This window comes from Pseudophryne corroboree, chromosome 11 (genome assembly GCF_028390025.1).
Source record: "Pseudophryne corroboree isolate aPseCor3 chromosome 11, aPseCor3.hap2, whole genome shotgun sequence".
Classification (NCBI taxonomy): Eukaryota; Metazoa; Chordata; class Amphibia; order Anura; family Myobatrachidae; genus Pseudophryne; species Pseudophryne corroboree.
In genome coordinates this window covers 28,342,695-28,357,636 of record NC_086454.1, presented here as the reverse complement: position 1 = coordinate 28,357,636, position 14,942 = coordinate 28,342,695, and the positions used below count along the sequence as shown (strand labels likewise).

General features: G+C 45.0%; 1 protein-coding gene across 1 annotated transcript; it reads left to right on the top strand.

The window, feature by feature from the left end:
* The first annotated feature begins 10,455 nt into the window (after positions 1-10,455).
* Positions 10,456-14,435, top strand: LOC134969868 (alpha-1,3-mannosyl-glycoprotein 4-beta-N-acetylglucosaminyltransferase C-like). Its single transcript, XM_063946064.1, has 3 exons — positions 10,456-10,578; positions 11,689-11,800; positions 13,203-14,435. Exons 1-3 carry the CDS (start codon positions 10,456-10,458, stop codon positions 14,357-14,359), a joined length of 1,392 nt encoding a protein of 463 aa, XP_063802134.1. The 3' UTR covers positions 14,360-14,435.
* Positions 14,436-14,942: the final 507 nt, after the last annotated feature.

Below are 14,942 nucleotides of genomic sequence, written 5' to 3'. Positions count from 1 at the left end.
ATCGCTAGACCCTGTGTAAAACGACATCGTTCGTTGTGCCCGTACGTCGTGCGTGCGCATTGCGCTGCATACGCATGTGCAGAGCTGCCGATTTTTAGCCTGATCCCTGCGCTGCGAACAAATTCAGCTAGCGATCAACTCGGAATGACCCCCACTGTGCATGAAATTGCAACTGCGAATTTGTATGCACAAACTCTGGAAACTCTGTGAAAGTAAGCCTCACCCGCTCCTATAGCTACGGTTACTTCCATAATCCATGAAAAAAAAATCCAGACGGAGACAATTGCCTGACCCTATTCCACCTCCACCCCAATTATGAAATGGTTGCAGTGGCATGAATATGTCGCCAGTGATCCGAATGTTCAGCCTGTGCTTTACTGTGCATGCCATTATACTGTATATTACATATAATACTTGAAAGGTTTTGATAAAATTACTTTATGGAAATCATACCAGAAACTAAGTGAAGAGCCACAGTAAGTAAAAGTGTTGAATGCTCGCCTGTTTGCCAGGCTTATTTCCCATACAAGGAGCACATGTGAGTGCGGGGTGACTGTACATGTGTCCTAGACCTGATGGAACAGGGGTGACTGTACATGTGTCCTAGACCTGACGGAACAGGGGTGACTGTACATGTGTCCCAGACCTGATGGAACAGGGGTGACTGTACATGTGTCCTAGACCTGACGGAACAGGGGTGACTGTACATGTGTCCTAGACCTGACGGAACAGGGGTGACTGTACATGTGTCCTAGACCTGACGGAACAGGGGTGACTGTACATGTGTCCTAGACCTGACGGAACAGGGGTGACTGTACATGTGTCCTAGACCTGACGGAACAGGGGTGACTGTACATGTGTCCTAGACCTGACGGAACAGGGGTGACTGTACATGTGTCCTAGACCTGACGGAACAGGGGTGACTGTACATGTGTCCTAGACCTGACGGAACAGGGGTGACTGTACATGTGTCCTAGACCTGACGGAACAGGGGTGACTGTACATGTGTCCTAGACCTGACGGAACAGGGGTGACTGTACATGTGTCCTAGACCTGACGGAACAGGGGTGACTGTACATGTGTCCTAGACCTGACGGAACAGGGGTGACTGTACATGTGTCCTAGACCTGACGGAACAGGGGTGACTGTACATGTGTCCTAGACCTGACGGAACAGGGGTGACTGTACATGTGTCCTAGACCTGACGCAACAGGGGTGACTGTACATGTGTCCCAGACCTGACGGAACAGGGGTGACTGTACATGTGTCCCAGACCTGACGGAACAGGGGTGACTGTACATGTGTCCCAGACCTGACGGAACAGGGGTGACTGTACATGTGTCCTAGGCCTGACGGAACAGGGGTGACTGTACATGTGTCCTAGACCTGACGGAACAGGGGTGACTGTACATGTGTCCTAGACCTGACGGAACAGGGGTGACTGTAACATGTGTCCTAGACCTGACGGAACAGGGGTGACTGTACATATGTCATTGTCCTGACGGAACAGGGGTGACTGTACATGTGTCCTAGACCTGACGGAACAGGGGTGACTGTACATGTGTCCTAGACCTGACGGAACTGGGGTGACTGTACATGTGTCCTAGACCTGATGGAACAGGGGTGACTGTACATGTGTCCTAGACCTGACGGAACAGGGGTGACTGTATATGTGTCTTAGACCTTATAGAACAGGGGTGACTGTACATGTGTCCTAGACCTGACGGAACAGGGGTGACTGTACATGTGTCCTAGACCTGACGGAACAGGGGTGACTGTACATGTGTCCTAGACCTGACGGGACAGGGGTGACTGTACATGTGTCCTAGACCTGACGGAACAGGGGTGACTGTACATGTGTCCTAGACCTGACGGAACAGGGGTGACTGTACATGTGTCCTAGACCTGACGGAACAGGGGTGACTGTACATGTGTCCTAGACCTGACGGAACAGGGGTGACTGTACATGTGTCCTAGACCTGACGGAACAGGGGTGACTGTACATGTGTCCTAGACCTGACGGAACAGGGGTGACTGTACATGTGTCTTAGACCTGATAGAACAGGGGTGACTGTACATGTGTCCTAGACCTGACGGAACAGGGGTGACTGTACATGTGTCCTAGACCTGACGGAACAGGGGTGACTGTACATGTGTCCTAGACCTGACGGAACAGGGGTGACTGTACATGTGTCCTAGACCTGAAGGAACAGGGGTGACTGTACATGTGTCCTAGACCTGACGGAACAGGGGTGACTGTACATGAGTCCTAGACCTGACGGAACAGGGGTGACTGTACATGTGTCCTAGACCTGACGGAACAGGGGTGACTGTACATGTGCCCTAGACCTGATAGAACAGGGGTGACTGTACATGTGTCCTAGACCTGATGGAACAGGGGTGACTGTACATGTGTCCTAGACCTGACGGAACAGGGGTGACTGTACATGTGTCCTAGACCTGACGGAACAGGGGTGACTGTACATGTGTCCTAGACCTGACAAAACAGGGGTGACTGTACATGTGTCCTAGACCTGACGGAACAGGGGTGACTGTACATGTGTCCTAGACCTGACGGAACAGGGGTGACTGTACATGTGTCCTAGACCTGACGGTACAGGGGTGACTGTACATGTGTTCTAGACCTGACGGAACAAGGGTGACTGTACATGTGTCCTAGACATGATAGAACAGGGGTGACTGTACATGTGTCCTAGACCTGACGGAACAGGGGTGACTGTACATGTGTCCTAGACCTGACGGAACAGGGGTGACTGTACATGTGTCCTAGACCTGACGGAACAGGGGTGACTGTACATGTGTCCTAGACCTGACGGAACAGGGGTGACTGTACATGTGCCCTAGACCTGACGGAACAGGGGTGACTGTACATGTGTCCTAGACCTGACGGAACAGGGGTGACTGTACATGTGTCCTAGACCTGACGGAACAGGGGTGACTGTACATGTGTCCTAGACCTGACGGAACAGGGCTGACTGTACATGTGTCCTAGACCTGACGGAACAGGGGTGACTGTACATGTGTCCTAGACCTGATAGAACAGGGGTGACTGTACATGTGTCCTAGACCTGACGGAACAGGGGTGACTGTACATGTGTCCTAGACCTGACGGAACAGGGGTGACTGTACATGTGTCCTAGACCTGATGGAACAGGGGTGACTGTACATGTGTCCTAGACCTGATAGAACAGGGGTGACTGTACATGTGTCCTAGACCTGACGGAACAGGGGTGACTGTACATGTGTCCTAGACCTGATGGAACAGGGGTGACTGTACATGTGTCCTAGACCTGATGGAACAGGGGTGACTGTACATGTGTCCTAGACCTGACGGAACAGGGGTGACTGTACATGTGTCCTAGACCTGACGGAACAGGGGTGACTGTACATGTGTCCTAGACCTGATGGAACAGGGGTGACTGCACATGTGTCCTAGACCTGACGGAACAGGGGTGACTGTACATGTGTCCTAGACCTGACGGAACAGGGGTGACTGTACATGTGTCCTAGACCTGACGGAACAGGGGTGACTGTACATGTGTCCTAGACCTGACAGAACAGGGGTGACTGTACATGTGTCCTAGACCTGATGGAACAGGGGTGACTGTACATGTGTCCTAGGCCTGATAGAACAGGGGTGACTGTACATATGTCATTGTCCTGACGGAACAGGGGTGACTGTACATGTGTCCTAGACCTGATGATACCCATGCCAGTAGGGCCATATGTTGACGGTGCCTGGGGTTGGTGCAAATTGTAGTGGTTCTTTGTACGTTGAATAAACACTTAGCATATCATTAAGCAAACAAATGTATTTACTCCCATTGCAGGAGCACTTTAGTGAGATACTAGATAGAAAGTAAAGAATGTGTGTGTTGTGTAGAGTAGAGGCAGGGATAGCTGATCAAAGTACAGGTAAATGGAGCCCGTCCATGCTTATCTTGATAAAAAAATAATAATACACATTACATTGTGCAATTGCATTTTATGATGCAGAAAAGTCCAATAAAAATACGATGTACTGTAATCAAATAGCCTTCCATGTGATCTGCTTGCCCAGAAAGGTTGTTAGACGGAAGTGATTGCTATCAGTTGTTATTACACAGGTTTAGCGTTATATATGCCCTGCATGTTTGTAAAACACACACAGCCGAGTCACATTATTTTGACCACCTCCTACATGTGACGTCGGCAGTGCGTAGCCCATGAAGTACGTCACATGTTGTGCGATGGCTTGGTGGGTGTATAAATGGATTGAAAAATGGTCAATCACAGGATTCCTGGGATTGGTTTATTTCCTGTGTGACCTCCCCCCTGTACACGTAACTTACCACCATAGTACCTGAGAGGGTGGGTGGGTCACTTCTCCCAGTTCTATGAGGTCCGTGCAGCGGGTGGCACGCGGCTGGCTGTGCAGCTTGCCCTCTGACTTCACGTCATGCTGCACAGGGGGAACCGGGCAACGTCTCAGCCTCCTGAGGACACTCAACGCTGCCCGGCATTAGAAAAACCAAAGGACTGCCTGATCCCGAAATCCCTATTTCTGACACAGCGCAGTTTGTGAGCTGTTCGCGTGCTGCTGCGGTGAAGGTGTATCGTGACTGGGCAAATGGCGCCATTGCGAATAATTGACGTGGAAACTGCGGAGCACCTCACGCCACTGATGTGAGAGGTGAACATCAGCTATGAAGGTACGTGAGGGCCGACGCGCTACAGTGGAGCAGCTCACCGTCACAATGAACCTGGAGGCTACCAGACGTGTGTGTAATATGACAGTTCCGCCTGTCTAGCTGCTGTCCGCGCTGCACATGGCGATTACTCCGGATATTATAGCTGTTGTTCATAATAATTGTGACTCCACCGTGTAGAAGCACAACAGATGAAAGTAATATGGATACTTTACCTTATGCAATTACATAGCCATTAAAAGATACCTGATATTTAAAATCATAGTATTTGAAATACATGGTGAAATAGTGACGTGTATAAAATAAGTGTCAGTTGGCAATTGTCTATTATCCGTGACACAGGTACTATCACAAAATTGTCAAAGTAAGGGTTAAAATAATATGGAGAAAATGTATGTTTTCTCTGGTTCCTCCTATTGTTTGGGGGTTTTTGCTGTTTTTTTTTTTTTTATATCAAGTTTATTGATTGTTTGCTCAAATAGAAAAAGGAAGGGAGAGAAAGAGAAGTACAAAATGTGCTTTTTGTGAACAGAGCAATAATTAAACAGTAAAGAAGATGAAGTACAGGACAAAAATGGTGGTACCAAAAACAACATTACAATAAAAGAAGTAGTGGGCACCACAATCAGAGATAATGTGGAACAAAGCAGAATAGAAGGGGGCATCAAAAGAGGGTGGGGGATGTGGATATTACTACAGGAAAATGAATGGGGAGAGGGATCTCTGGAAGTCCCATCGGTCTGGTGAGACCAGTTATGAGAGGTAAAGAGTAGCTTAATTATCAGATGTAGGTCAGGGTTTAAAGTGGGTCAGTCAGATATTCTACACTAGAAAAAAAGATACGTGGAATACCGCTCGACCAGCGCCTCACTCTACGTCAGTAGAGCCTTAGTCATGCCCGGCTCTCAGATCCATAACATCCTTCAGACGTATTATACAGGAACAGACTCTCAGTGTGGATCACAGGAATTTTACCGGAAAGAGAGATAATGGGCAACCATAGTGTGATATTGTTTAAAAATTTAATACATCACACAAGACAACATGACAATTAAAAACAATCCTAAAATACAAAAACCACACAATGGTGGTGCAGACATTCACTGGTAGGGCTGACACCCTGGGCAACAACAGTAAAAATGGCTGATTACCGGCTAGAAGTAAGAACTGGCTCACGTCAGTTCTACAAGCATGATTGACACAGAGTAAATCACCAGGCTGCAGCAAGGGATTCCCCAGTCCCAGGACTCCTTCAGACACCGGCTCAGTCCACACTCGTCGTTCACATTCAGGAGGTCAGTCCAATTGCTCATTGCTCATTTTTGCTTTGAAATACGCTTTGGTAATCATGTTTAGAAATAGTGAGTTAAAGTCTAAACGATTGTTAGACTGTGAAAGAATGTTTTCAGAGGATATATCTCAGGATCTAACACAGGATCTAACTTCCTCCAGGAAGTGAGTTTTCATCGACTGCTGCAGCCTCCCATTGTCCGTGGAGATCAGGAACAGCATGTGTTAGATCCTGAGATATATCCTCTGAAAACATTCTTTCACAGTCTAACAGGGATCCGGTCTGAAGATCGACAGTGTCTAGGTCGACAATGTTTAGGTCCAGTGGCAAACGCAGGATTTGCATGGGGGGGTTTCCAGAACTGGGCGGAGCCAATCACGGGGGTGGGGACTGAGGTGACCCAGTATATGCTGGGTCCGTAAAACTAGTGTGTCTGTGTGTGTGTATATATATATATATATATATCTACACACACATATATATATATATATCTACACACACACACACACACACACATTATATATATATATATATACACATCCACACACACATACATATACACGGGTGGTCTTCAGTATGCCGGCGGTCGGGCTCCCGGCGACCAGCATACCGGCGCCGGGAGCCTGACCGCCGGCATACCGACACTTATTCTCCCTCGTGGGGGTCCACGACCCCCCTGGAGGGAGAATAGAATAGTGTGGCGCGCGTAGCGTGGCGAGCGCGGCGAGCCCGCAAGGGGCTCATTTGCGCTCACCACACTGTTGGTAAGCCGGCGGCCGGCCTCCCAACGCCGGTATGCTGGTCGCCGGGAGATCGTAGTGAACCCATATACACATATACATAGCATATTAAACATGCATACATATATATATATATATACACACACACACACACACACACACACACACAGTACACATATATATACACATGTATATATATCATATGTGTGTGTGTGTTTATATGTATGTATGTATGTATGTATGTATATACATGTGTATATATGTAGGCACATGGATATATATGTACTATAATTAAAATAAAGTAAACTTTTATTGCACTTGCAAGTGCCACCAGGAAGACAGCAGGCTGCAGAGGACGCTAGACAGTCATTAATAATACTCATGCAGCTAAAAAAAAAAAAAAAAAAAAAATTTTTTTTTTTTTTTTTTTAGTGGAGGGGGGTTTCTGGGTACTCGGAAACCCCCCTGGGTGCGCCACTGAGGTCGACCACTATAGGTCGACAGTCACTAGGTCGACATGGATGGAAGGTCGACAGGGTTTCTAGGTCGACATGTGCTAGGTCGACAGGTCTAAAGGTCGACATGAGTTTTACACATTTTTTTTTTTTTCATACTTAACGATCCACGTGGACTACGATTGGAACGGTAAAGTGTGCTGAGCGAAGCGGTAGCGGAGCGAAGGCACCATGCCCGAAGCATTGCGAGCGAAGCGAGCCATGCGAGGGGACGCGGTGCACTAATATGGGATCCCGGTCACTTTACGAAGAAAACGACACAAAAAATAATAATCCTCATGTCGACCTTTAGACATGTCGACCTAGAAACCCTGTCGACCTTCCATCCATGTCGACCTAGTGACTGTCGACCAATAGTGGTCGACCTAAACATTGTCGACCTAGATACGGTCGATAAAACGAACCACACCCGTCTAACAATCGTTTAGACTTTAACTCACTATTTCTAAACATGATTACCAAAGCGTATTTCAAAGCAAAAATGAGCAATGAGCAATTGGACTGACCTCCTGAATGTGAACGACGAGTGTGGACTGAGCCGGTGTCTGAAGGAGTCCTGGGACTGGGGAATCCCTTGATGCAGCCTGGTGATTTACTCTGTGTCATTCATGCTTGTAGAACTGACGTGAGCCAGTTCTTACTTCTAGCCGGTAATCAGCCATTTTTACTGTTGTTGCCCAGGGTGTCAGCCCTACCAGTGAATGTCTGCACCACCATTGTGTGGTTTTTGTATTTTAGGATTGTTTTTAATTGTCATGTTGTCTTGTGTGATGTATTACATTTTTAAACAATATCACACTATCGTTGCCCATTATCTCTCTTTCCGCTAAAATTCCTGTGATCCACATTGAGAGTCTGTTCCTGTATAATACGTCTGAAGGATGTTATGGATCTGAGAGCCGGGCATGACTAAGGCTCTACTGACGTAGAGTGAGGCGCTGGTCGAGCGGTATTCCACGTATCTTTTTTTCTATTGCATTTTATATTAGAGGTGGGAAAAGCCTCTGGTGGTACATTGTATGACTAGCAGCCTTAATTGCGCACTGTTTGACACTCCAAATTTCTTTTGTTGCATAGATATTCTACACTGTTTTAGGACTGAGAGAGACGGCCTCGTATTATACCAGTGGTATACTCAATAGGACAGATTTGCCATATTTTATTTATTAAGGAGTGAATAACAGGTGGGTCCTGCTGCTTCCAAATAACTGCTATAACGTTTCTCGCTGAGAGGCTGATGTGGCCAATACGTTTCTGAGTATGTCTGGGGGCTTAAGGAATCGGACGAGAGTCCAGAACAGGTTGAAGATTAGCTGGAAGATGGTGTGAGGTTTGGAGGTGATGTGCATCAATGTAGTTATCTAGTCAAAAGCTTTATGCCAACACAACTGAATTTTGGAACCGGTCCATCAAATGTGGGAGAGGGTACCCTGCAATCCACAATCTCGCCAACAAAGCTCAGAGGATGTAGGGTATATAAAATTTAACAGGTATGAGTCAGAATACCAACGAAACATTAGATTAGAGGAGATCTCTTTCAGATTGGAGCTTCTGGGAAGATTTGTATGGACTCGTGTCCAGAACTCAGGTTCAAGTATCTCTCCCAAGTCCATCTCCCAATGACACTCATGCAGGTCTTTATGAGGTTGGCCACATCTCAAGAGAAATAAATAAGTGGCTATAAGGCCTCTAGAGGAGGATATATGAAGACATAAGGATTCAATAGTAGTAGGTTTTATACTGACCACTGAGCCACACAAGTGACGTAATTGCTAGTATTGGTAGATAGCAGTGTGTGGGAGATAAAGTCAACTGCGGAGTTCATAGAACTCAGGGTAACTGCGCCTGAGTACCAGATCTGGCTGGAATTTAATATTATGCCATATCCAGTGACGAAACACTAGTGGGTCCAGGCCTGGACAAAGGCTGACTATCATTCTGCGGGAATTGGTGACTAAAGAGAATGTTGTTAAATAGTAGGTCCAAATAGGGATATGGTGCATAGGGGGAACAAGGTATAGGGTGGGAGCATCTATAGTAGGTTGGGCTAAAATCTATCCAGAGCCTAGAATTGGAGTCAGACAATGACAATCTGAGTCCGGTGGGATGCAAGATAATATTTATGTAGACAGGGTAGGCTAAGGCCACCATCACTGGTGTGTTTATATAAGACCCTGAGACGTACTCTAGGTCTCCTACCAGACCAGATAAAACAGGAGGTGTGTTGTTGCAAATCCCTGAGGACAACAGCCGGGACACTGGCAGGTAAAGTTTGGAATAGGTAGATAAACCTTAAGTAGAGCATTAATTTTAATAGCGGGGACTCTGCCCAACCAGGAGATATATTAACTGTTCCATGTGCAAAGGTCTTTTTTGAGGGAATCTATAAGAGGGGGTAAAGAGTTGGTCATAGCTTTTTGTCAACTAAACCCCAAGATCATCCAGTCTATTCTGTTGTTAGTGAATGAGGACATTTATCGTGAATCTACAGCTGCACATGGCCCAATTTGCACTTGCACAGACAACCGTTGGGTTGTCGCCCATAGTTCCCTTCTACAACTGCATGATTGACAGGCAGTGGCGTTGAGGGGGAGGCCTGCGTTTCTGGAAAAAGGGGGCATGTCGCCCCCGTTTTCTGGGAATGGAAAGCCAAGGGTCAACGTGTCACCACGCAGACTTCCTGGTCTCTCAGACCCCCTTTTCGTTGGCTAGCTGCATCAGTTGAGACCGATGGTCGCAACGTTGGAAGCCAGCTTGAGACGTCAGTCGCAGTGCTGGGATCACAGCTACTTGCAGGAGGCATCTCTTCTACTGAAACGTCTCCTGCATGTTCCTTTACAAGCAGCATTGAATTTCCATCCATCTCTGAATCACCCTGAATGTAGTGTATAGGTAAGAGCTAGGAATCAGATAAGAAGTAATTGCGGTCTATAGACATTACCCTGGCGTTATGTAGCAGCCCATCTTGCGGAGTTTCATTTGTACTGGAAATTAATGTTTAACTGATACAACCTAGTGTGCTTAATTTAATCTTGTTCAGAGAGCAGGAAAAAAAACGACCTCAAGGTCACGTTCCATTACCTGATTAATTTATTAAATCTTATTTTATTTTAATGATTGAAGCTTATTTTATAGACACATTGTTTATATTCTGACAATATTTTTCTTTTTTTAGACAACTAACTGAGTGAATACGGATGATGAGACGGTATCACGTGTGGACACTTCTGTGTGTGTCATGTTTTCTTACATGTGCCGTTCTGCTAATGAGCAGGAGTTCCACTGAAATTGAGTGTCCAGATCAATCGGATCCTTATCTCAAGGTAACAGATGGGATGGACGAATAATCCAATACTTTGCTGTGACGGGCACACACACCATACAATATATCTCACACACTATACATACGTAGAAACGCACACTACAAAATATGTAGCAACACACAGATGTGCACTAACACACACACACAGAACACACAAGGTATCATACAGACTATGGGGGTAATTCAGAGTTGATCGCAGCAGAAAATTTGTTAGCAGTTAGGCAAAACCATGTGCACTGCAGGGGAGGCAGATGTAACATGTGCAGAGAGAGTTAGATTTGGATGGGGTGTGTTCAAACTGTAATCTAAATTGCAGTGTAAAAATAAAGCAGCCAGTATTTACCCTGCACAGAAACAAAATAACCCACCCAAATCTAACTCTCTCTGCAAATGTTATATCTGCCTCCCCTGCAGTGCAAATTATTTTACCCGACTGCTCACTGCTGCGATCAACTCAGAATAACCCCCTATATACACAATTTGAGTGTTTAAATCTCTGGTTTTACAATCCTTATCAAATAATGTTTGCTGAACTTGGTTTTATATATGTCTTCTCCATTTTAAATCCTCCATTTCCTGAAATATTAAAGTGTATAGAATAACCAGAATGTGAAACTTGCATATAAAAGACAGAATTAAAAAAAAAATATCCTATTCACTCTATTGTATAAGTCATGCAAATTGTGTAGCAGTAGGCAGTTGGTTCTGTATAAATACTGTAGTATTTGTGGGTTTCGACAGTACTGATAAAATATTTTTATATACCTTAAACTACTGGAAGTATGGGACAGATTGCAAATTTTATTGTAAGCTATTAGCAGTTCTACCCACATGTACTTTGCGGACGCCTTCCCATTGATGATGCAAAATACTTGCTGTTCTACAGCTAAGTCAATGGTTCCAATGGCTCTATCAACCTCATCTGGATTTGAGATTCCTCCTGTATCAATCGTGACCTTCTATATCTTTTCACACTTTAATTGAATTTCTATAGCAAATTTCAAAGTAGAGTACTGTAGTTCTACTGGAATGTTCTGTACTGTATTTCAAGTGCTGTAAATAACTAAAAATAACTGCATTTTCTATCTAATGATTACTTTTGTATTTACAGAAAGAAGAACATATTTTCCAGGGCGAACATTTGTTTGATGTGAAAAAAGACGCACTGGAGACGCTTAATATTCCCTATACATATCTACTGGGATCCTTATCTAAAAGGAAAAGTTAGTAAATGTAACATTATTCTTTAAAGTCATCATTAGCATAGAGGTTTACAGATCTCTAATGATACTTCTGTGACTTCTATGATCATAATCATAGCTAAGGACATAACTCGATGTTTGTACGCAAATGCAATTGCGATATTCTGGGCTACGCAACTGCTAATGTTAGCAAGTGAAACTGTCGCACGGAGCCATCACAAATTCAATCGCAACTGCATACACAGACTACGGGGGTTATTCAGAGTTGTTAGTAAACAAAAAAAGCACTCTAATGGGCAAAACCATGTTGCACTGCAGGTGGGGATGATGTAACATGTGCAGAGAGAGTTAGGTTTGGGTGGGGTGTGTTCAAATTGAAATCTAAATTGCAGTGTAGAAATAAAGCAGGCAGTATTTACCCTGCACAGAAACAATATAACCCACCAAAATCTAAATCTCTCTGCACGTTACATCTGCCCCACCTGCAGAGCAACATTGTGTTGCCCGATTGCTGTTTTGGTTTGCTAACAACTCTGAATAACCCACTATTTGCAATAATGAGGAACATCAACTTGATAGGGTAACCCCATGGCTACACAGACTGGACACAGCAATAGCAATATAGGCACCATGTTTTTGCGCATATGAGCTCGCAGCTGACGGCAGATACCCACCCCCGAAAACGGTCATTACATACCTGTGTTTTTCCAACTACGCCCCATTAACACCTCTAAACGGTCACTTCCTGTCAATCACTTCTCTATGAAATCCTCATTGCAAGTGAGATCGCAGCAGCACCTTGACGTATATGCGCAGTCTGCTTATAAGTGCTCCATTGCACGAACATCTGCAATTGCGTACAAACAGCATTAGGCCCTAAGAGCATCCATTTCTATTGTGTTGTATTGCAATGCCCATAAACATGGAGTGAATCACTCAACAACAGCCAGCATACAGTAGACTAAATAGACTACAATACATAGGTAGACTGCTTAGGGAAACTGTCGATGAAAACCACATGCAGGTAGATTCCTAAATTCAACATGAAAACTAAACCCTAGTAGAGTACACCGAGAACAATCACACAGTAGATGCACATGGGAAAATACCACCACAAAATTGGATTGCCTAGTTTTGTGTTTCACCTTCCATGAAGGAAGGGCACACAAAGAACCACAAGTATAGACCTTAATTGGGTAGCTGTACAAGAAGCCATCACATAGGTAGACCTCACATGGAGCCACCTTAGTGGTAGACTGCACTGGATGACACCATGTGGGTAGACATAAAAAGCTGTCCCGTCTCCCATACAATGGGGGTCATCGGGGCTCACTCATCGAGGAGACGGGACAGCCTTACACACATATTACTTAAAGGCAAGTTGACTAATAAACTAATGTACTTATTTCTTTAATCCACAAAGGGTTCCTAACCATTGGTATATCTTCCGTGAAGAGAGAGAAAAGTAACTATTTGCTGACCACAATTGAATCGATCTTCCACCATTCCAGCCAGGAGGAGTTGGACCAGTTAATAGTGGTCATATATATGGCCAATACAAAACATACCCAGAACAGAAAAACTGCAGAGGAAATTGAAAGGCAATTTCATTCAGAGATTGCTGCTGGACATCTGATTGTTATAAGCAGTTACATCAATGCGTATCCACCTCTAGATAATCTAAAAAGGAACTACAATGACCCTCCCAACAGAGTGACATTTCGGTCAAAGCAGAACGTGGACTACGCCTTCCTGGTGAACTTCTGTGCCAACATGTCTCAGTACTACCTCATGTTAGAGGACGATGTGACCTGTGCCATGAACTTCCTGACGTCAATTAAAACATACATTCAGAAACACAACGCACCTTGGACTACAGTGACGTTTTCAAACTTAGGATACATTGGTAAGCTTTACCATAGTGAGGACCTCCAAAAACTAGCCCGTTTTTTACTTCTCTTCTATGACGAGATGCCGTGTGACTGGCTTCTAGATCTCTTCTATCAATCCAAAACTCAAAGGGACAAAATTCAATCCAAACCTTCACTCTTCCAACACATAGGATTCTATTCCTCATTCCAGGGAAGTGAGAATAAATTGAAAGACAAAGACTTTGCTGAAACGGTGGAACCATACGGCGATCATCCACCTGCCTCTTGCTTTTCCGATATTAAAGTGTACAAAGACAACACTCCAGATAATGTTTGTTTCGCCGGCCCCAGTTTCTTCTGGGGTTCAGATATAAAAGCCGGCAACTATTTCACCATGACGTTTAACGACGCAATTAACATTGAAAGAATCAGTATAATTACTGGAACTTCTCAACAGCCCACTGATATTCTGAGATCGGGTAACGTAGAGTTAGGAAGACAAAAAGTACAAAGTGAGGGAAAGAAAAGTTGCAAATTATTTTCAAATATCGGCAAGTTTGAAAATGGAACATTTTCACTTGATAGAATAAACAGTGCCGCAGGGAAATCCATTGACTGCCTTAAAATTCAGGTTTCTGCATCTCAAGCAGAATGGCTCATAATACAAAAAGTAGGTATATGGGTCAGGCAGGATACAAACACACAATAATACGTCCTCTGACACTGTGACAGACTCTAGGACGCTTCACTCAAATATATTGAACTGTTTTGTATCATTCCTTTCATGAAACACCACCGTTATTACAGTCATAGTTGTGTGATTGTGCACTCCATGTATTAATCGGAAAGTGAACATCAGCAGACAATAGGCCCCATTCAGAAGTACCTGCAACGTCGATGTCAGACGCAGGAGATATATTTTGCACTGCAATTGATTTAGAGATTATGAGTGACAAGTAGTCAACATTTGGCGAGGTAATAGGGATGGGTGTTCCTTAGTCAGCCATTGTGAATTTCAGAGGCCCCGGGGTCTTGGCCGCTCTGTCTGAAGGCCCATACACACTTGCCGATAAAATGAGCGACGTCGCTCATTTTCCCCCCTTCCTGAGCGGCGTCGCTCATTTTATCGACAAGTGTGTATGCCGCCAGCGACGATCGATGCGTGGCCCTGAAGGTCGGCAATGATCGTTGCTGTCGGCACTGCATGCAAGCTCAATATGGACTGTCGTCCAGGAGCTGCATGCACGGCTGGCGGCTGCGTGGCGTCAATGTGCGATATGAGCGGTCATATC

What these genes read in the sequence shown, in the direction of transcription:
- LOC134969868 (XM_063946064.1), top strand. Translation starts at nt 10,456, where the DNA reads ATGAGACGGTATCACGTGTGGACACTTCTGTGTGTGTCATGTTTTCTT. An exon ending in AATCGGATCCTTATCTCAAG is followed by an intron (nt 10,579 to 11,688) that starts GTAACAGATGGG and finishes TTGTATTTACAG; the next exon opens with AAAGAAGAACATATTTTCCA. An exon ending in ATCCTTATCTAAAAGGAAAA is followed by an intron (nt 11,801 to 13,202) that starts GTTAGTAAATGT and finishes TAATCCACAAAG; the next exon opens with GGTTCCTAACCATTGGTATA.